The 21,898-nt window shown below is 40.6% G+C and overlaps 1 protein-coding gene across 3 annotated transcripts in view; it reads right to left on the reverse strand.

Moving 5' to 3' along the window:
• SLC5A12 (solute carrier family 5 member 12) overlaps positions 1–21,898 on the reverse strand; it is a 62,545-nt gene that overhangs the window by 23,140 nt on the left and 17,507 nt on the right. For 2 of the 3 annotated variants that reach the window (XM_054970898.1, XM_054970896.1), the window contains 6 exons: positions 18,841–18,981; positions 14,201–14,330; positions 8,688–8,776; positions 7,941–8,053; positions 4,973–5,040; positions 4,605–4,691 (listed from right to left, as the gene is read on the reverse strand). In XM_054970898.1, coding sequence (XP_054826873.1) covers positions 4,605–4,691; positions 4,973–5,040; positions 7,941–8,053; positions 8,688–8,776; positions 14,201–14,330; positions 18,841–18,981 — 628 coding nt within the window. The remainder of the gene's footprint in view (positions 1–4,604; positions 4,692–4,972; positions 5,041–7,940; positions 8,054–8,687; positions 8,777–14,200; positions 14,331–18,840; positions 18,982–21,898) is intronic. The other variant, XM_054970897.1, reaches the window with a different exon arrangement.

Below are 21,898 nucleotides of genomic sequence, written 5' to 3' on the forward strand. Positions count from 1 at the left end.
CCTAAAAGTAGACAATTTACTTTTTACTCTTCAAGACACTGCACACTATCGAGAATTGATATGATCTGGGCCTCAAAAGACTTAGCGTTATGGACTAAGGAGGTAGAAATAATGCCGATGGTAGGCTCAGATCATAATCCAATCATGTGGAAATTAGGGAGGAGGAGAAAAAGGAAAGCATGGAGAATAAATGAGGACTTGTTACAGGAAGGAGAGAACGTGGAGATGTTGAGAAGAGAGACAAAGTTCTTCATACAATATAACGTGAATAAAGAAGTACCAACTGACAAAGTTTGGGATGCTTACAAGGCGGTAATAAGGGGCATACTAATGGACTTAAATGGCAGAGTGAGAAAAAAGAAAGAGGAGAAGAGACAAGAGATTGAGGAGAAAATAAAAGCCAAAGAAATACAGTTAAAAAAGAGACCAGGAAAAAAGAAATTATACCAGGAAATTAAAATACTTCAAGAACAGCTGACAGCAATGAATAATAAAGAATTGGAGTGGAACCTTAAAAGACTGAATCAGAAAGTGTTTGAAGGAGCAAATAAACCTGGAAAGTATTTGGCATGGCAACTAAAAAAGAGAAGGGAAAAGAAAATAATAAACAAAATATGTGAGGACAATAAAACGTATCTGGAACAGACTACCATTAGTAGAGCCTTTTACAAATTTTACGCTAAGTTATACAATAAGAAAGAGGTGAATAAAGAATCAATAGCGACATATTTGGAGAAAATGAAACTCCCAGTAATTTCGGAAGCTTGGAGAAATAGACTGAATAATGAAGTAACAGATGAGGAAATAAGTAAGGCAATACAATCTGTAAATTTGGGAAAGGCGCCAGGGCCAGATGGACTTACGGCTAAATTTTATAAGACAATGGCCAATGAACTGGCACCATTCCTAAAAGAGGTGATCAACGGAGTTTTAAAGGATCAACGGATTCCAGGTACCTGGAATGAAGCGAATATATCACTGATCCCTAAAGAAGGCCAAGACTTGACAAATGTGAAAAATTATAGACCTATATCGCTACTTAATAATGACTATAAAATCTTTGCGAAGATACTGGCGGAGAGACTGAAGGGGTGGCTTTCGGAAGTTATTGAGGAGGAACAAGCAGGCTTTTTGCCAGACAGACAAATCAGAGACAACTTGAGGACAGTGATAAATGCTATTGAATACTATGATAAGCGTGGAGATAAGGAGGTTGGTTTCTTCTTTGTTGATGCTGAAAAGGCGTTTGATAATTTAAACTGGGACTTTATGTTTGCCACTATGGAAAAGCTACAAATGGGAGAAAGATTCATTAGAGCAATTAAGGAAATTTACAGAGACCAGAATGCAGCAATTGTGGTGAATGATGAAGTGACTAAGAAATTAGCTATAAGTAAAGGAACAAGACAAGGTTGCCCGCTGTCTCCGCTGTTGTTCATTTTGGTATTGGAGATCCTGATGATACAAATACGACAAGATGAAGAAATCCGTGGAATAAAAATAAAGGATTATTCTTATAAGGTTAGAGCATTTGCGGATGACATAATGCTAATTGTAGAAGACCCAATGGAGAACATGCCAAAAGTGATAGAGAAGATCAAGGAGTTTGGGGATTTGGCAGGTTTTTATATCAATAAAAAGAAATCAAAGGTATTATGCAAAAACATGACTAAGCAAAAACAACAATCGCTAATGGAAATAACGGAATGTGAAGTAACAAATAAGGTGAAATATTTGGGAATTGAACTGACTGCAAAGAACATAGACTTATTTAAAAACAACTATGAAAAACTATGGACTCAGATAGAGAGAGATCTGATCAAGTGGAACAGACTGAATTTGTCATGGTTGGGAAGGATTGCAGCAGTGAAGATGAATGTGTTACCAAGAGTAATGTTTTTGCTACAGACAATACCAATCATCAGAGACTCTAAGCAATTTGAAAAATGGCAGAGGAAAATATCAGACTTTGTATGGGCAGGCAAGAAGCCTCGAGTGAAAATGAAAGTTTTACAAGATGCAAAAGAAAGAGGCGGAATGCAACTGCCCAATCTAAGACTTTACCATGATGCAATTTGCCTAGTGTGGTTGAAAGAGTGGATGACGTTAAAGAATAAGAAATTACTAGCTCTAGAGGGATATAAAAAAACATTTGGATGGCACGCATACCTATGGCATGATAAAGTAAAGGCGAACTCGATGTTCCTGCATCATTATATACGGAGAAGTTTATATATAATCTGGAAGAAGTACAGAATTTATTTACAAGAAGGAACCCCTTTGTGGGTAGTTCCATATGAGGTGATAGACCCGAGAGCTGTTGATAATGAGCAACAATGTTTAACTTACAAAGAAATAACTAGAACTGAAGCATCTAAACTCAGAATAAAGACTCAGGAGGAACTATCACCTTATTACGATTGGTTCCAGTACTGACAGATTAGAGATTTATACAACTCGGACTCTGTAAAGGGAGGTATACGAACAGAGAATTCGGAACTAGAGCAGACCCTTTTTAAAGAGGACAAGAAAAGAATATCCAAGGTATACCAAGTACTGTTGAAATGGTATACTGAGGATGAAATAGTTAAAGTACAAATGGTGAAATGGGCCATAAACTTCAACAAAGAAATAACAATGGAGGCATGGGAATACTTGTGGAAGACTACAATGAAGATAACGACATGCACCAGCATTAAAGAGAACATCTATAAAATGATTTATCGTTGGTACATGACACCAAAGAAGATTGCGCTAGGGAATTTGAATACTTCTAATAAATGCTGGAAATGCAGGAAGCATGAGGGCTCCCTCTATCATATGTGGTGGACGTGTGAGGTAGCTAGGCAGTACTGGGGGGAAATAATAAGAGAAATGAGTGAGATTTTACAATTTCAAGTAAATAAGAACCCACAACTCCTGCTACTAAACCTGGGAATGGAGGGAATTCCAGCCCATCATAGGACGTTGATATTTTATATGACGGCTGCAGCTAGACTTCTGTACGCGCAAAAATGGAAAGTACAAGAAGTGCCAACTATTGAAGATTGGATTTACAAATTGCTGTATATGGCAGAAATGGATAAAATGACAAGAAAACTGAGAAATCTGGACCCAGGACAGTTTAACACAGATTGGGAGAAGCTGAAACAATATTTGGAGAAGAAATGGGAGGTGGGAGGAGAACTGTGGCAGTTTGAGAACTATTGAAGTATAATAAAATGCAGAGGGGGGTGACTTTACTGGGGGGAGAAGAGGTAAAAATGAACTTCTAAGCAGTTATGTTATTAGATTGATATATACAGAATAATAAATAGAATATTGATAGAATATAACTAATCATAAGGGTTAATTATAAGGAATGACTAACTAATAATATTTTCTTTCTGATTTTGTACAATGTACCAAACTGAATATGTTTATATGAAGGTATATATGAGTCAAATTGATTGATATCATATATAGATCTATGATTGAAGGGAATAGAAATATCAATGTAAACAAATATAACTAAAACAGAAAGAAGAAGATAGAATGAATAATATATAGAGTATAAGTTAAGTTGGTTGATTTATATGATTGTATGGCTTATATAGTTTACATAGTTTACGTTATACAGAAATATTTGAAAACGGAATTATGGGATAAATTATTTATCCATTATGGGTACAGAGCATTAAAAATAGTTAAAGAAGTATTGCTTAGAATAAAAGGAGAATATACATTTGATTAGATAGAGGAATATATAAAGAGTAAGGGAAAAGGGACAAAGGGTTGGAAAACTGTTGGAAGTCAACAAAAAAGGGGGGGAAAGGGAGGGGGTTAGAAATTGGGAAATGGGAAAATTGACTGTGATGTGTAAATATATGATCCTAACCCAATAAAAATTTTCCAAAAAAAAAAAAAAAGATATGGATGGAGTTCATGGAGTGGATCCCTCTTTCTGCCTTCTCTAAAAACCCTTGCACTTACTCTAAGGTTGTGAAGCTTAGGGAACTCCTGAGAGTAGTGGGGTGCAGTGAACTGAAACTTTAAGCAAAATTGACCAAACTAAACTACATTCACTCTTATCCACACACTTCCATGAATTAACAAGAGCATGGACAAGTTTGTGCGTGTGTAGGGGTGGGGGAGATATTCTGGCAATTACTTCTGTGGTGCATACCAATATGCTTCTCAGGGTTTGCCAGCTTTCAGGAACTATTTTTCAGTGAGTGCTTGGGCTGCATGAGGAAGAGAGAGATATTTGTTCTACAACCACATTCTATTCATTTCCAACCCTATGTGTTTACAAAGTAAATAAAAGGGGTCCTGATTATCATATGTTGTTCATTATGTGCCATCAAGTAACTTCTAATTTATGGTGACCTTATGAATTAATGACCTCCAAAATGTCTGATCATTGACAGCCTTGCTCAGATCTTGCAAACTGAAGTCTATGACTTCCCTTAACTGAATCAAGCCATCTCATTTTAGGTTTTCCTCTTTTTCTGTTGCCTTCAACTTTACCTAGCATTATTGTCTTTTCCTGTGAGCCTTATCATGTATTGCCCAGCAATAGATGGTTTACTGTATTTGATAGTGAAGAGACGGTTATTACTAACCTTCCAATTGGTGCAAGGAAAAACAATTCCCAGTGTAAATAATCCCAACATAGGTCCCCCACACATTCCATGAATGCTAAGTGAAGCCTATAAAAAGTAAACATAGAAGATGCTTTAGAAAATTTTATGAAGAAAACAGTTAAAGAAAAAAAAGAAACAGAAAAGAAATATCCTTTAGCAAGCAAGCCTAAGGGCTTATCTATGTGAAAGGGGACTTCCTAATCTCTGCTATAACTAGAGAAATTTGGCACCAGCAAGATATGTCCCCATTAACCACATGGAAAAATTCTTACTCATGAAAAAAGTGTCACATTCTTGCATGCACACACTATCTGGATCATACCAAATACTTTCAAATGTATAGTTACCTGCACAACGCCACCCATAAGCGATGCTGCTGCAGCCATTGATGTACATACTGTACCAAATACTACACCTGAAAAAGAGTTGTTAACTATCAATAGTTAATACTACAAACATCTAGGACTTATTGTGATGAATTTTTTAAACAGTGAAAGATGGGCAAGATTTGCATTTTGCTATCAAATGTATGAACTTGTTTTGTTGAGCTATTCAAAATAACTACAATTATGCTTAATGAAGTCAAGCCATTAGTGGGAAGTTGTGTGTTTTGAATGTTCTTTGGGCATCTTCTGATATTTTTACTACTTGGAAATAACTATAGAGTAAGATTTTTATTGTATCCACATGTGCCGATGTTTAGAAGCCACTTAGCTTCAAATACAAAAACATTTTGACACATGAACATCATCCCATTACCCTTAATAGCTGACTGCATCAATAAGATTTATGAAAAAATGCTCCATCCCTAATGTTTAAGATCTCTTTTAAATAGAGATTACAAGGACTGAATTCATGGCAAAAAGGCAGAGGACTCTGCTTCCCAACTATAGACCTTTAGCATTCAGTTCTGAAATAAATATAATGATTAACATGTAACAGAGTAAAATAAATTTCTAAATGTATGGAGGAGGATTAAACTTTCTAATTGGCTTGCTAATATGCAGAACTAACTTCTGGCCAAATGCATTTTCTTTTTGGTTGGTTTCTTGGTTGCTGATTTTAGCTCAGTCTGCAGCCTGGTCAATACATTATTTTTCTCTTCAAATTGTATAGCTCAGAAGGAGATGCCATTTATTGTTTACGTATGCAAGGAGGTTAGAACAGTTACAACTTGCTTTTGGAGTTTTTCAGTGGCAGCTTCAGTCCTTTGGAATGGCTAGAGAAATGCAGGAAGAGTCATCTCTAGCAATCTTTAGTGAAAATATGCAAGGCTGAATTACTTTAAAGGATTGGGGGGGGGGGTTATGTGATGGTTGTTTGGATCAGTTTTGTTGCTGGCTTATGGTTATCATCTGTATATTTGGCAAGCACTTTGAGCATACAACAAGAAAGTGGTATATACATATCTTAAATCAATCAATCAATGGACAATTCATTCCTTAATTTTATACCACATAATAAGAGGCAAAAAGATGTACTTCTTTACTCAAAGAATTATTAAAATGCAGAACTCACTGCCAAAGGATGTAGTGAAGGTCAGAAACATAGATGGCTTTAAAAGGGGATTAGACATAATAATGGAGAGTTCATCCATTGTGGCTACTGGTCATGGAGACTTATTATTGTTGTTGTTGCTGTTGTTGTTATTGTTATTATTAATAATAATTTCTAACCCGCCCTTCCCACAAGCGGACTCAGGGCGAGGTACAGCCATTATAAAAATACAATACAAATATTAAAAACAATTAATAAAACAACAGTTCATCATAAAATCAACAAACAGATAATAACTGTCCCAAGATGGGGTTAATTCCAGATTCCTGCCCATCAGCATACAGGGGGAGAAAAGTGGACAGATAATTTACTGCAACCCATACATGGGTCAGCTAAGGAATGGGCACTACATAGTCTTGTGCTGTACCCATAAATTGGGCAGCCAGACGGTGGACACTGTATAACCCCACATTTAGTGAGAGACTGGTGGGAGGCTCAGTGGTGATCTCATGCTGGCTTCATCCATACGCCCGGTAGAATATCTCCATTTTACAGGCCCTTTAAAATGATAGATCCTGATGGGCCCAGGTGTCCTCAGACAGAGAGTTCCACTAAGTTGGGGCCATGACCAAAAAGGCCCTGGCCCTGGTCAAGGTCAACCAAGCCTCCCTGAGGCCAGGGACCAACAGCAGATGTTTTCCAGCTGATTGGAGCATTCTCCGGGGCACATATAGGGAGAGGCAGTCCCACAGGTATGCTGGTCCCAGTCTGTTTAGGCCTTTATAGGTCAAAACCAGCACCTTGAACCGAATCCAGAATTCCACAGGGAGCCAGTAGAGCTGCTGCAGAATTGGTATATATGTGTCCTATAAGGAACACCCGTCAAAACACATGCAGCAGCATTCTGGACCCGCTGTACTCTCTGGATCATACCCAAGGGCAGCCCGGTTGTACAGTAATCCAACCTGGAGGTGACCATTGCATGGATCACTGTCATTAGGTCCTGGGCTGAGAGATAGGGGGCTAGCTGCCTGGCCTGCCGAAGATGGAAAAAAGCAGCCCAGGCAACCATCACAATCTGGGCCTCCATAGATGAGGAATCCAGGATCATGCTCAAATTCCTGACTGATGGTACGGGCACAAGTGGTGACCCCCCCCCAAAGGCCAGGAGATGGATCCCTTCCTCTGACAGCCCATGGCCCAAGTACAGGACCCCCGTCGTTACAGGATTTAACTTCAGCCTGCTCTGGGCCGCCCATCCAGACACAGCCTCCGAAGCTCTCAACAGGGCATCAGGGGCAGAGGCAGGTCGATCGTCCATCAGCAGATACAACTGGGTCTCATTCGCATATTCATGACAACCCATCCAAACCTCCGCACCAGCTGGGCGAGGGGGCACATATAAAGATTGAGCAACAGGGGAGAGTATCACCTCCTGAGGGACACCACACACCAAAGGCTGGTGTGTGGACAACCTCTCCCCCAGTGCCACTGTCTGTTCCCTACCGTGGAGAAAAGAAACAAGCCACTGCAAGGCCGTCCCTCGAATCCCCACATCGGTGAGGTGGTGGCCCAACAACTCATGGTTGACTGGGTCAAATGCCACTGAAAGGTCTAACAAAATTAGCAGCGCTGACCTGCCACGATCCAGATGCCTATGGAGGTCGTCCGTGAGGGTAACCAACACTGTCTCCGTCCCATGGCCCAGACAGAAACTAGACTGGCATGGGTCCAGGAAATACCATTTTGCCAGAGGATTTCATTACAGATTTGGGGGATCTACAAATAAGAAAAGCCAAATCCATCTCCTGTACCTACATAAACCTTTGCTGATCCAAGTGCTCATTCTTTCAGAGAGATTTGGTAACCAGTTCTTTACAAAATCTTCAAATGTGACAGTTGCCAGAGCATTTATGCTTGCCGCCACTGTGCTGTAAAAATAAATACAATCAGTGTAAGAATATCCTGTTGGTTATTATAGGTCCCAAAATGGTTGCATTAATACAAAATAATGTGAGGTCAAATATTAACCATTGCAATGCTAATTCACATGATCCCAAAAAAGGGGTGAGCATGGGTAAATGGTAGTGACATTTTGGTGACTGATGGGCTCAGCTGGATATTGAAAACTCATCTCATATATAAGCTTTCCTAGCTCTTGTAAATGCATTCATACAGAAACTTGTTAACTAGACATTAGGCCTCATGAAATATGGGATGAAAAGCTAGAGAGGAAAAAAATACCCAGTTGCCTATAACTGGGAATTAGCGTCATTGGCCTAACTCATCTTTCTGCGTTTCCTGACATTGGAAGTTCTTTTAATGATAATTAGTATTTGTATGGCATTTTTATTCCATAGATAATGCTGTAGATTTCTCCCCTAATTGGTGTAGGAAGGTTTTTTTGCTGGAAAGACAAAGCACTACAGGGGAAAGAAATTATGCAGCATTTTTCAAGAGCAGTATTCTCATCAGCATTTAGTCCTCAGTAATGCTTTGTTTGCTTTTCCTCCTCTAAAGCCAGCTTAGCTGAGAAGGTTAGAGCCAAACCAAGTATGCACAGACCTGAGTGTTCCACTGAATGCACATGCAACAAATAATCCTGGAAGTCCAGGGGATGAGGAAAAGATGGTCATAACAAAATACGGCATTAGCTGTGGAAAAAAGAAAGATAAAGACAATTGCCTAAACCAATGGACCCATGGAGGGCGCTTCAGTATGCACACACAACTGCTGCACATATGGGTGAGTCCTCATTATTTTGAAGTAGAAACTTGAACTAGGAGCACAAGGGAGTTCCTGCTTGATTCTGTTCTGTAAGTGCCCCTGAATGCAGAAGTCCTCAAACTAAGACCCTCATACAGATTTTATATAAAGCCAGTATTGCTTCCAGGATTTTGAGGGCCTTCAGACAAGATAGCCTCAGTAGACCTCCTCAGCTTGGGACAAGTGAGTCTGTATACCGGGAATTCTCTTATGATGCCTCTGACCCTTTAGGGCATTTTGCACAAAGTTAGAATAATGGTGCTATGAAGGTAATAGGCTCTTTTTTTTTAAGGGGGTTATAGGAAATACCCTTCTTCATCAGGTTCTGGAACTGGCCCTTACCAGAGTTTGTGTGGCAATCAGAAATCACTGTATCTGTGTGACAGTATGAGTTGTAGCTGACCCAAAGCTGCCAAAAGGAAATCCTGGTTCAAAGGGAAAACTGAAGTAAGTGTTTGGGGAGTTATCTATAGGTAGTTCCATTACTTCATGTGTTAATCTGTGAAGAGGGTCACCTTGTCTCAGGTTAGTGTATTTTTTTGAAGGCTATGAATATTGATACTGGATATGGGAGGGGATAGGGTAATTAGATCAATTGTCCATGCAGGGAATAAATAAGACATTCTTCTCCCACTATGGTATCTCAACCTATATGTTGCTGTGAATACATCCTGATTTTAGGGAGGAACACAAAGTATAGTCCTCTGGCAGGTGCACTGTTTCAGAAAGCTGGAGGAGAGAATACATAAAAAGCAAGGTTATGTATAAACTCAGCTTAGCCCAGAAGATGGCCCCCTACCTTGACACAGTTGATCTGGCCACCTGGATCCATGCCATAGTGAGTGACCTTGAGACTGTGCTTTCCCTCTCCCTTCTCTCCACCCCAGTCCATGCAGCATTGAATGGCTGCTCCTGGCAGGGTCAGTGGCCTGAGGATGGGCCTAATGATATCATCTAGCTTTTCTTCCCCAGCACAATTAGTGTTCAGATAGGCAGAATGAAGCACAACTATGTGCAAATAATGTTAGGAGCCCTTTATTCCAACATAGAGCCCAGGCTGGCCCAGCTTCTTCATGTTCTTCTTTTTAACTTCCTTTCCCTGTCTCTGATCCATTAGTTTAAAGCAGGCTGTTAAAAGACCACAGTTGCATTTCGCTCCCCATTGTACATCCTGGCCCAACAAAATAGATGTGCATTTATAACCATGCATTCAGAGTGGGGAATGACGAGGATTGTTGCTGGGGGTGGGGAGAGACAGGGAGAGAAGTGAAAGTGCCAAGATGAAGAGCTGCAAAGTTTAATACATAGAGAGATGCACACCCACGCACACTCACACTCACTAAGGCTTCCCTCTGCTCCCCTCGCCCTCCAGCTAGCTCCCTCACCATTTCCCCTCCATCTTTGGGCGTAGTGGTAAGAGCCCTTCTTCTTATGTCATTCCCGATAATTGGTAGGGCTGACAGTGATGGGCAGGGCAGTGCCATGGCAACACAATGACACCCAGCAGGCAAATAGAAAAGCAAAACAAAATGCTTTGGTGCTGCACTCACTGTGGATGTAGGGGGAATACAATGAGGCTGTGGTCATTAGGGCAATGGAAGCCGAGTCCCTGAACCTGCTTGGCACTGTGGCGCTGCTCTGCACCTCTGCATGCCTGACTATGGGTCAAGCTACAAGTGACGAATTACACTTGCCTGGCAAGTGAACAGACTCACGTGTATTCCTCCCTGTTCACTTGCGCTCCACTTGCCCTCCACTTGATCACGTAGTGGTCAAGTGGAGGGCAAGTGAACAGGGAGGAATACACATGAGTCTGTTCACTTGCCAGGCAAGTGTAATTTGTCACTTGTAGCTTGGCTCTATGTCTGTGTGTATGTGTCTGAGTGAGTGCAAAGTGCCAGTGGGTGGGTGTGTGTGCATGTGGGCATGGGTTTGAATGAGGGGCTCTGTGTGGATGCACGTGGAGTGTGTGAGCCCCCATCCCTCCTCTCTTCCTCTGCTCTCTCTTCTGCAGTTTCCCCTCCTTCTCCTTTCCATTTTGCCGTGTCTCCTGCCCAACTTGCTTGGTGCCCTGAGCCTGAATCTTGCCCATCTACTGCCGGCCCCTGCCATCCGTCAGGTGTTCCAATCCCCCCAACAGCTTTATTTATTCCTGCAAAACTTCCCCAGTGACCAGCATCACTACCATCACTCATGGCTCCTGGTCAGCCACAGCAGCAGCTCCAGAACTGGAGGAGGCAGCAGCAGTGGTGGGAGCCTTAGGAGGGCTGCCGCACCATGCTGCAGCCCCTCAGAGGCCTAGCACAGGCTGCTGGGAGGCCCAACATGACAAGCCATGTCGATGACTCAGATTTTATCCTGGTGCAGGCACACCCACTGGCTAACGGGCTGTAGTTGTGGGGTTTGGGGGGGGCATGCCCATGCAGCCCTCCCAAGACCACCAAAGTGGTGAGGAGGCCCTGCTGCGGTCCTCTTGCTGCTAGCATGGCACACCACACCAGGCTATGGCATCATACAGAGCCTTCTCACCACCTCTGTTGCGTGGCATGACTGGCATCCCTGCTGCTGCTGTGGTAGCAAGGCCACTCACCAGGCCGCAGCACTGCACCACCTTTGCAGCCCCTCAGAAGTCTGGGGCAGGCAGCAGGGAGGCCTGGCATTCCCCTACCATGGCCCTGCAGCAGCTGGCAACTGATTTCTTATCCTAGCACAGGTACACTCACAGACCCCCGTCAGTGCACCTGCACCAGGATAAAAAATGAGTCCTCAGAAACATAGTTAGCCTTTTATATATAGTAGATTCCTATTGTATTGTTAATTATTTTTAAATGACTGTTGCAGCCTTTGATTGTATTGTCTTACACTGTGTAATATGCCTTGAGTCTCAGTGAGAAAGGTGGACTATAAATAAAGTGAATAAATAAATAAATTCTAGGTTAAAATTGCAAAAATATGTTATAGGCATTCACTGTAGCTGTTTATGGGCATTTACAGTAGTTATTTTCATTTTGTACCTCATAATAACTAACTATATATCCACACAGGTACAAAATTGCTCCTTTTTTAGAAAACAAAGTATTTTTTTTTTTAGCACACAGGCTTAGAATACAGACAGTGCAATTTTAAACAAGGGTGCATTTCACACTCATGGGTTAACATGCCATTTCTGAGGAGTCACCATGATTGCAACAGATTTGGCTCAGCGCCCATGTGTTTCACACTGTCTGAGAAGTTTCGAATTGGTGTCCTGCATTTTGTTTCACAAGCCCTGGTTTTGTTGCGTGCTTTGTGGGCTTTGGAATTCATGTCACCCTGTTTTTTGTTTAAAGTTTGCACAACTTTGCAATGTCACCACTTACAAACCCCACCCCTCCCTATGCACATCAGTACTACATCTCTGTGTAGCCATTTTTGCACCCTAACTTTTCACGTTTAAAAATAGCACTGAGGGGTGTTGAGAGCTGATTGTCCCCGCCCAGCAAATTTTCCAGCCATCATTGGTCTCACACGATCACGCAAACCCTGAATGGATGGGATGTAATGATCTTTTTGGAGAAAAACTCCCCATGTCTGTTTGAATGTCATTTTTAAGGCCATCAATATAATTTATATCAAACATTAAAAATCAAAAGGGAAACATGTCCAAGCGTTCAAATGAATAGAAGTGGTTCTTTGTGGAGCCAGAGAGCATATCTACTGGTGGTGATTTCCCATGGTACCTTTTCCCCAAACAGCAGTAATGTAAGAGTGTTGTTTCTTATCCATTGATTTTTTAAAAACTACAATGCTGGAATGTTACTGTCCTTTAGAAATACAAAAAAAATTACAGAAAAAGTGGACAAGTGCTGAGGAGGGTGGGTTTTATTAGATCCACACAGTCTAATCAGCTTAAAGAAAAGGAGAGGGAGGTGTAGAGAAGCAAACAGCTCAAATGTGATGAGGAAGCCTAAGAGAAAGCCATGGCAGCAGGATGCAGGAGCAGAGGGGGACGCAAAGATGGGAGCCAAAAGAGAGGAGAGGCTGAGCGGAGGTCTTGCTAGAGGGAGAGTCTGCTGTGCCCCTTGCTCATTCCCAGCCTTCCGCCCTCCTTCACTCCGGGCCACAGATAATCCCCAGTTCACAAACTCACTGGCACTTGGCAAGGGCAAGAGGCAGCTGAGCGAAGATTAAAGTTGGCTCAGCCCCAGACCGCACACTGAGCACCTCGCATTCTGCACAGCCGAAGCCCTCCCTCTGCCAGGGCTATCTGCCAAGTCAAGCCTGAGTTCTTCAGGGGCGTTGCTTGGACAGAGGCTCCAGGGCGCACAGGGCAAGTGCATGCACTTGCACCCCTCGACCCCGGCCCTGCCTGCCTCCCTCCCATTCTGTGCTCTGCTTTCCCTACTCGGGCCAGGCCAGGCGGGCTCCCAACTCCCTGCTGCCAGCCAGCTGGGTGGGCCGGGATGCTTTGCCGTACTGCCACCAAAGGCTAAAACGTTAAAAAAAAGGAGCAGACAAAGCTGTCAGGGAGCTGAGGAGAGAGGGTGTGGTCAGATCCACACAGACCAATCAGCTCCTGAGGAAAAGAAGAAGAGGAGGAGAGAAGCAAAAAGAAGACAAAAGTGTTCACACTGGCATTAATTGGTCCAACCGCAAGTCAGCAGCGGGTTCAAATAACATCGTGATATGTCTGCAGGGGGGGAAATCTAGGATACCACAGACTAAGAGTGGCACTGCATCCTATGACTAGCTTGCAAGTGTAGAACCTCTGGAAACATGGGGAGTGAAACAGGTGCAGAAACACTGTAAAGTACGAGTGTGAAAAGTGTCAGAGTTATACCCTTCCAAGCCCATGGAAAGCCATGGGCTTAGAAGGGTGTACTTCTGATTAGGATGGCACTGAGACACATGAGTGTTTCAGCTTTAAAATGGAATAGAGGGAAATAGAACTTGACCTTGTTTCCCTGTTTTTTTCAAAGTTTAATAGATGTTTTATTAGTTTACAGCAGCTATTGCTGTACTATGCCTGGTGCTGCTCCTTGGGCCCAGAAATGGCAGGAATGCTGGCTAATTTGCTACTTGCATTCTGTATTTTACACTTTTTCCATCCAAATTTCAGTACAAGTGTATACATTTGTGCAGATAGATGTTGTGTGACCTCAGATCTCTGTGGATGTGTCTGGGAATAGCCATGCAGAACTGGTCTCTCTGGATGCTGCATCTGCATAAGGGAAATCTTTCCATCTGACACATAAGTCCTTTCCTAACCATGATAGGTACATTGCAACATTGCACAAACAATAAACCAACTTACAGTTTCCATATTTATATACCTGATCAGGTGCTGAAATAAAACCAGCAGTCCAAGGATCACAGGTCTTAAAATGGGAAAACATCACCAAACCAGAAAAGACTGCACATACCAGGATGGCCCACAACCCTACTAAATTAAGATACAGAGCCCTAGAAAGAGAAAGAGGAAAAGATGCTATTTAGGAATAATGTAGCAACACATACTTGTCTTTCAGTTAATGTTTTCAGGTTGCATCAAATGGAATGTTAATACTATTGTCAAAGAGTGGCTCCACACTTCTTGCCTAAATTATATTTACATGCAATAAATACTGTGTACAAAATCTGTCATCCCAATATTACAAAATTCATTTGGCTCCAATGAGCAATGTCCAATATATAGGGAACAGAGTACCACAAGGCGCGTCAGGATAAGATAGTAATAGGCTATTGAATATTACGATAAGCACTGTGATAGGGAAGTTGGTTTCCTTTTTGTAGATGCAGAAAAAGCATTTGACAATTTGAACTGGGATTTTATGTTTGCCACTATGGAAAAGCTGCAAATGGGAGAAAAGTTCACACAAGCAGTTAAAGGAATTTACAAAGACCAGTGTGCAGCAATTGTAGTTAATGATGATTTGACTAAAAAATTGAAAACAGGTAAAGGTACAAGACAAGGTTGCCCATTATCTCCACTGTTGTTCATTTTGATTTTGGAAATTTTGCTGATTCAAATTTGAGAAGACGATACAATCCGTAGCATAAAAATAAAGGAATTTTCCTACGAAGTCAGGGCATTTGCGGATGATGTAATGTTGATAGTGGAAGATCCAATAGACAATATGCCAAAAATGATGGATAAAATAAAGGAATTTGGTGATTTGGCGGGATTTTATGTGAACAAAAAGAAGTCGAAGATATTGTGTAAGAACATGACGAAGCAAAAACAGCAAGAATTAATGGATATAACGGACTGTGAGGTAGCTAATAAAGTGAAATATTTAGGAATTGAGTTGACTGCAAAAAATATAGATTTATTTAAAAATAACTATGAGAAACTGTGGCAACAAATAGAAAGAGATTTGATAAAATGGAATAAATTAAATTTGTCATGGTTGGGAAGAATAGCAGCAGTGAAGATGAATGTGCTACCACGTGTGATGTTTTTGCTGCAAACTATTCCAATTATCCGAGACTTCAAACAATTTGACAAATGGCAAAGAAAAATTTCAGACTTTGTGCGGGCAGACAGGAAACCCCAAGTGAAAATGAAGGTATTACAAGACTCGAAAGAAAGAGGGGGGCTGTAACTGCCAAACATAAGATTATATTACGAAGCAATTTGTCTGACATGGTTAAAAGATTGGATAACGTTAAAAGACCGTAAACTGCTGACTTTGGAGGGACACAAAAAGTAGTTTGGATGTCATGCCTATTTGTGGTATGATAAAGTTAAAGCAGACTCTATGTTTTTGCATCACTATATCAGAAGAAGCCTTTTCACAATCTGGAAGAAATATAAGAATTACATGGAAAGTGGTATCCCTTCATGGGTGGTACCATATGAAGTAATAGATCCGAGAACTGTTTATAATGAACAACAATGTTTAACTTATAAAGAGATAATGTCGATAGAACATAGAATATCAAAAATAAAGACACAAGAAGAGTTATCTCCTCACTATGGATGGTTTCAATATAGGCAAATTAGGGATCTTTACAACTCGGACTGTTTAAAGGGAGGAATAAGACTCAAAAACTCAGAGTTAGAAGAAGTGATTTTACAAGAAGGCAAAAAAGATATTTCGAAAATATACAAAGTACTTTTAAAATGGTATATGGAAGATGAGACAGTTCAAGTCCAGATGGTGAAATGGGCAATAAACCTTCATAAAGAAATAACAATGGAATCATGGGAATACTTGTGGAAAAATACTTTGAAGATTTCAACTTGTACCAATATTAAAGAGAATGTATACAAAAATGATGTATAGGTGGTATTTAACGCCTAAGAAGATTGCGCATGGAAATGCAAATATGTCAGATAAATGCTGGAAATGTAAAAAGCATGAAGGATCATTTTATCATATGTGGTGGACTTGTGCGGTAGCTAAGCAATACTGGGGAGATATAATAGAAATAATTAATGAGGTTTTGCAAACCCAAATAAATAAGAACCCAGAATTGTTGCTACTGAACTTGGGAATGGAAGAAGTTCCAAGGCAGTACAGAACATTGCTATTTTACATGACTACAGCAGCAAGACTTTTGTATGCGCAGAAATGGAAAGTGCAAGAAATACCAACTATAGAAGATTGGATTAACAAATTGCTGTACATGGCTGAGATGGACAAAATGACAAGAAAACTTAAAGAGCTTGATCCAGGAGAATATATTGCAGACTGGGAGAAATTGAAACAATATCTAGAAAAAAAAATGGGATGTGAAAGGAGGATTGTGGCAGTTTGAGAATTATTAATATGTGACTTTACAAAGGGGAGAGAGAAGTAACTTTACCATTAATGGGGAAACTTAGCTATTAATTAATCTAAGCTAATATTAGTAATAAGGAGATTGTATTAAAAATAGTTTAAACAGTGAAATGTAGATTGATATATTAGAAAATTGGAGATATAGAAGAATTTGAACATGCTTAGAATAAGTGATATAATATATATAGAATTTAGAAAAATTATGGTTAAGAGTAATTTGAGTAATAAGAGGGGTTTGGGGTTGGAAAGCTGTTGGAAGTCAGTAAGGTGGGGGGAAAGGGGGGGCTGATATAATTTAGATAAGACGGGGAATTTGTGTATTGAATAACATTGTATGTACTCACCAATAAAAATTTTTTAAAAAAAGGATAAGATAGTAATAGTAAGTGGTCCACAGTCCAAAGTTGGAACGAAATTGCCAAATGGCGTGTTGCCAACGGGCTTGTGCGTGCAATTCCCAATTCCCGTTTTGTTGTATTACTTCTTCTTGGGCAATATCATACTGGATCATATAATATTGCCCAAGAAGAAGTTATACAATGAAACGGGAATTGGGACTTGCACGCACAAGCCCGTCAGCAACACGCCATTTGGCAATTTCGTTCCAACTTTGGACTGTGGACCACTTACTATTACTATCTTATCCTGACGCGCCTCGTAGCACTCCGTTCCCTATATATTGGACATTGCTCATTGGAGCCAAATGAATTTTGTAATATTGGGATGACAGATTTTGTACACAGTATTTATTGCATGTATTTATTTATTTATTGATGTATTCACTGCACAATTTTGCACTTGGCACTTTGCATAGCATTAAATACTAAAGGTTATTTATAACTTAACATTGATTCCCCGGTAGTGTGTTAGCGAGTTTGTCCTCAGCACCGGTGGAACTCCCTTGTTGCTCAAAATTATATTTACTACAAGTTCATTGGTGTTAACATTGGTATTTTCCAAAGTAAACACAATCAGTATAACCAGTAGATCCTAATGCTTAAACATTGATGTATGTGTGAGAGAGAACCACAACACAATCAGGGCTTTCTCCCATGTCTACACAGTCCTTTAGCCTGTATGTCTGTTGTTCACCCTCTGGCTTGGATCTTAAGTAGCAGGAGCAAAGACGTTTTATAAGAAAACTACTTCTCTACCTCCCTACTCTACTGCAGCTTCCTTTGCCACACAATATTGTGTTTTTGCAGGTCAGTGGACTCAGGGGCCAAACTGGAAGTCTGCAGCAGGAGAGGAGACTGAGCAGAAACCATCCTTCCATCCTCTGCAAACAGAAGAGGCATTCCATTGGAGGTGCTGCTGCATTGACTGAATAGCACCTAAGATCCAAGTCTATGCATCACTTCAAGAAATATCTGTGTAAAGCCTATAGCAAAAATATTTGCTGCATAAAATGTGAAGTTGCACAAAGAAAAGAACATATTTTCATTACACTTTTCAATGTATGAATCTCATTATGTAGTGATTTTTTAAAAGAAAATGCTAACTTTTCAGTCATCAAATTACTTAAATTGGAGTAATGGTTGGTTACAAAAGTGCCCTGGAACAAGAGGAAGTCACTTCTGCTTATGCTAGAGATAGTCTGCAATTGCTGCTGATTTCCCACTGGAGATGTGTCCTCCTATACTGCACTCCATCACACCCCACAGTTCCTAAGTGTTCCCTGACCTTCAGAACTGCAGAATTTGAGACTAGTGGTACATTATGGTCTCTAAAGTGCCACTAGACTCAAATCCTGCTGTTCTACTGCAGACCAACCCGGCTACCCACCTAAAACTGACCTTCAAAAGTTGTTTTGGAATAACACAAAGAACTGGAGAACACAAGGGTAGGCAGGAAAGATTCATTATGTGAGCAGAGCTCCACTCACAACTCTTTGAGTCCAAACCATAGTGTTGGTTTGGGTGCAATATTTGAAAACTGATGCGAAGATCACAGGCAAAGGTATAGTTTAACTTAGTTAGACATCTACTACTTATATGTGATTTTTTTTTAATTTCACAGTTCTCATGTTTTGACTATTACCTAATATGTGAATATTGTGTTATCTATATGGATCTTCCATCTCTGAAATTACTGATAACATACAGATAAGAACAGATGTTATAGATTTTTAAAATGTACCTATTTACTTATAGGCCAATATAGAATAAAATTCATTGATTACTTACAGTTTGGCTTGCTTTTCTGATTTGCAGGAAATGCATCTTTGTATCGTGGACTGATTAACTCCATAGATGCCTAACCAGGTAAATGTCCCTCCTATGGCAATTGTCCAAAATGTGTGTCTTCTCAGGGGATCAATATCAAAGCTACGGAACCATGAAACATCCAAATTACTTAATTCACCTTCTGTTTCTTTAAACCTCTATTTGCTTAGGCTGCGATTCATATATAGATCAGATAGCAATTTAAAACCTATTGATTCTGGTAGTGCTTTAAAAGTCTCATTATACAGAGAATGTTATGGCCTCAGGATATAAGCAGACATCATCATCTCTAACTTCCCTTGGATTTTTTTTTTAAAGGCCAAACATGAATTTATCATTTCATTCCTCATATAAATATGCCCTAACCTGGATGGTCTAGGTAGCCTGATCTTGTCATATCTCAGAAGCTAATCAGGGTCAGCCCAGGTCAGTACTTAGATGGGAGACTACCAAGGAAGACCAAGGTTACTACATGAAGGTAGGCAATGGCAAACCACCTCTGAACATCTATTGCCTTGAAAACCGGAGGGGTTTTCATAAGTCACCTGTGGCTTGGCCATTTTTTTTGGTAAATATAGTACTTCATAAATATATAACTCAAATTACAACCTAAAAAGAGTGTACTGAATTGTTTTTCCTCTAGTCCTGTTCATATGTTACAGTGAGTGCACATTCAACTTGCATGTGCGAGCATACACCTATTTGTAAGAAAGAGCCAATACACCAGGGCTTTTTTCCAGCTGGAACATGGTGGAATGGAGTTACGGCACCTCTTGAAAACAGTCACATGGCCTGCACTGAAGTGGCGCAGAGGGCAATCTAAACTCCTCTCAGTCTGGAGACCAGGGGGTGGGGCCACCGGCCATGTGACTGTTTTCACTGATGGTGATTTAAACTTTAAAAAACTCCCCCCTTGTTCCAGCTGACCCAAAGTGACGTCATTGTGCAGTCCTGGGAGCTGAGTTTCACCACCTCTTTTCCCAGAAAAAAGCCCAGCAGTACACATTCACTTTACTAATGAAACTGGGGACCTGCACCTGGATAAATCAAGTGTAACATGACAATTATTCAATGCATGTATAAAGAACAATCAAGTGTTTACTGTAAACAGATTGTTTATGCATTCACTGTGACTTGTGAACAAGGCTGCTGTGAAATAGACATGATTCTGTACTACCTATGATTCTGTACTAGCTGACTCAAATGTTTTGTACATATGTTTTTTTTAATAAGCAACATCAGAAGCAGCCTTTAAATAATCTAAACGTCTTTGAATTTACATTATGGCTGCATTCCTAAGCATATTTTCTTCAGATGCAATTCTCATTAAACTCCGTGGAAACTCGTTCCAGTTAACCATGCATAGAATTGGGCATCATGTTTTGTGTTTGAAAAAATAGTCCAAACTCTAAGAACAAAAGAACCCCACTAGATGAGACCCAGGGTCCATCTAGTCCAGCATCCTGATTCTAACACTAGTTAGCTAGAAGATTCTGAGTTGCTCTGAAAATAAAGAAAATAAAGGCATCAATCCTACAAGACAATTCATGCTTATGGTATGTACTATCCTAGAAGATTCTTAATAGTAGTGATAGCATCAAAATTCAGTACTGAATAGGGGCTTTGAAATGAACAGCAGTTTGGAAACACATCGTCAGCCATTGAAAGCTAAGCCCAAACCATGTGTATGTACCTGGCAGCAAGAGAGATGCATCCAAAAGAGTCCAGTAGCACCTTTAAGACTAACCAATTTTATTATAGCATAAGCTTTCGAGAATCAAGTTCTCTTCGTCAGATGCCTGATCAAAACTGGGGAGTATAAATCACAAGAAGGCAGAATGCAATTAGCATAGAGGCAATCAAAACATTCCTTTGCTTGGAAATGTAAACATTTCCTTTTGGTGTGCAGTCAGTTTGTAGCAGTGAAGGTATCCAATTCCTATGTAGTATAAGCCTTCGGTAACCACAACTACCTTCTGACCCCACTGAACAATACAAAAGGGAACTCAATAAAATATTAAAAACACTCCCCATGGACATACAAGAATGCATCCATACGGACACACCCCAGGAACCACGACCAGGAAGATTCTACCTACTACCCAAAATCCACAAAGCGGGTAACCCAGGACGCCCAATTGTTGCAGGAAAATGCACCATCACAGTAGGAGTCTCGGGATACATGGACTCTATCCTCAGGCCCTATGCCACCAGCACACCCAGCTATTTACGGGACACCACTGATTTCCAAGCAAAGGAATGTTTTGATTGCCTCTATGCTAATTGCATTCTGCCTTCTTGTGATTTATACTCCCCTCCTTCCCTCTCTTTCCCCCTCCTCTTCTGTATCTGCCCAGTTTTGATCAGGCATCTGACGAAGAGAACTTGATTCTCGAAAGCTTATGCTATAATAAAATTGGTTAGTCTTAAAGGTGCTACTGGACTCTTTTTGATTTTGCTACTACAGACTAACACGGCTAACTCCTCTGCATCCCAAAGAGTTTATCTATAGTAGTGTATTTTATCTGAACAATGGGGACAAAGTAATCCTGCCCATTATTTGTATTAAATTCTTGTGATTAAAAAGAGAACCATCTCATTCCAAAAATCAATATGTTGAAGTCTATGGTCCCTAACTCATTAGCGAAGCATCTGAGGCCCCATCCCTACAATACAGTTCTCCCATTAGAGTAATAAGCCTTTTTGAATAATTCAGTTTTGCATCATTTGCGGAAACCCAGGAGAATGGGGGCTCTCCTGACTAGACACGGGCACAAACAGGAAAAAAACGAACATGGTGTTCATTGTTCGTTGCCATCCATGAATAACGAACAATGAACACTGACAAGCATGACCTGTTCACGAACATGTTCATTGTTTCTTGGGGGCCAGCAGGCTCTCCTCCAGCCATCAAGATCCCTACCACACCACTCCCAGAAACCGTACCTGAGCAGGCAGCAGGAAATGTACCAATAATAAATAATAGCTTGGCCCCAGAGCCTGGCAGCAGCCCTGGAAC

This window comes from Eublepharis macularius, chromosome 2 (genome assembly GCF_028583425.1).
Source record: "Eublepharis macularius isolate TG4126 chromosome 2, MPM_Emac_v1.0, whole genome shotgun sequence".
NCBI classification, from domain to species: domain Eukaryota; kingdom Metazoa; phylum Chordata; class Lepidosauria; order Squamata; family Eublepharidae; genus Eublepharis; species Eublepharis macularius.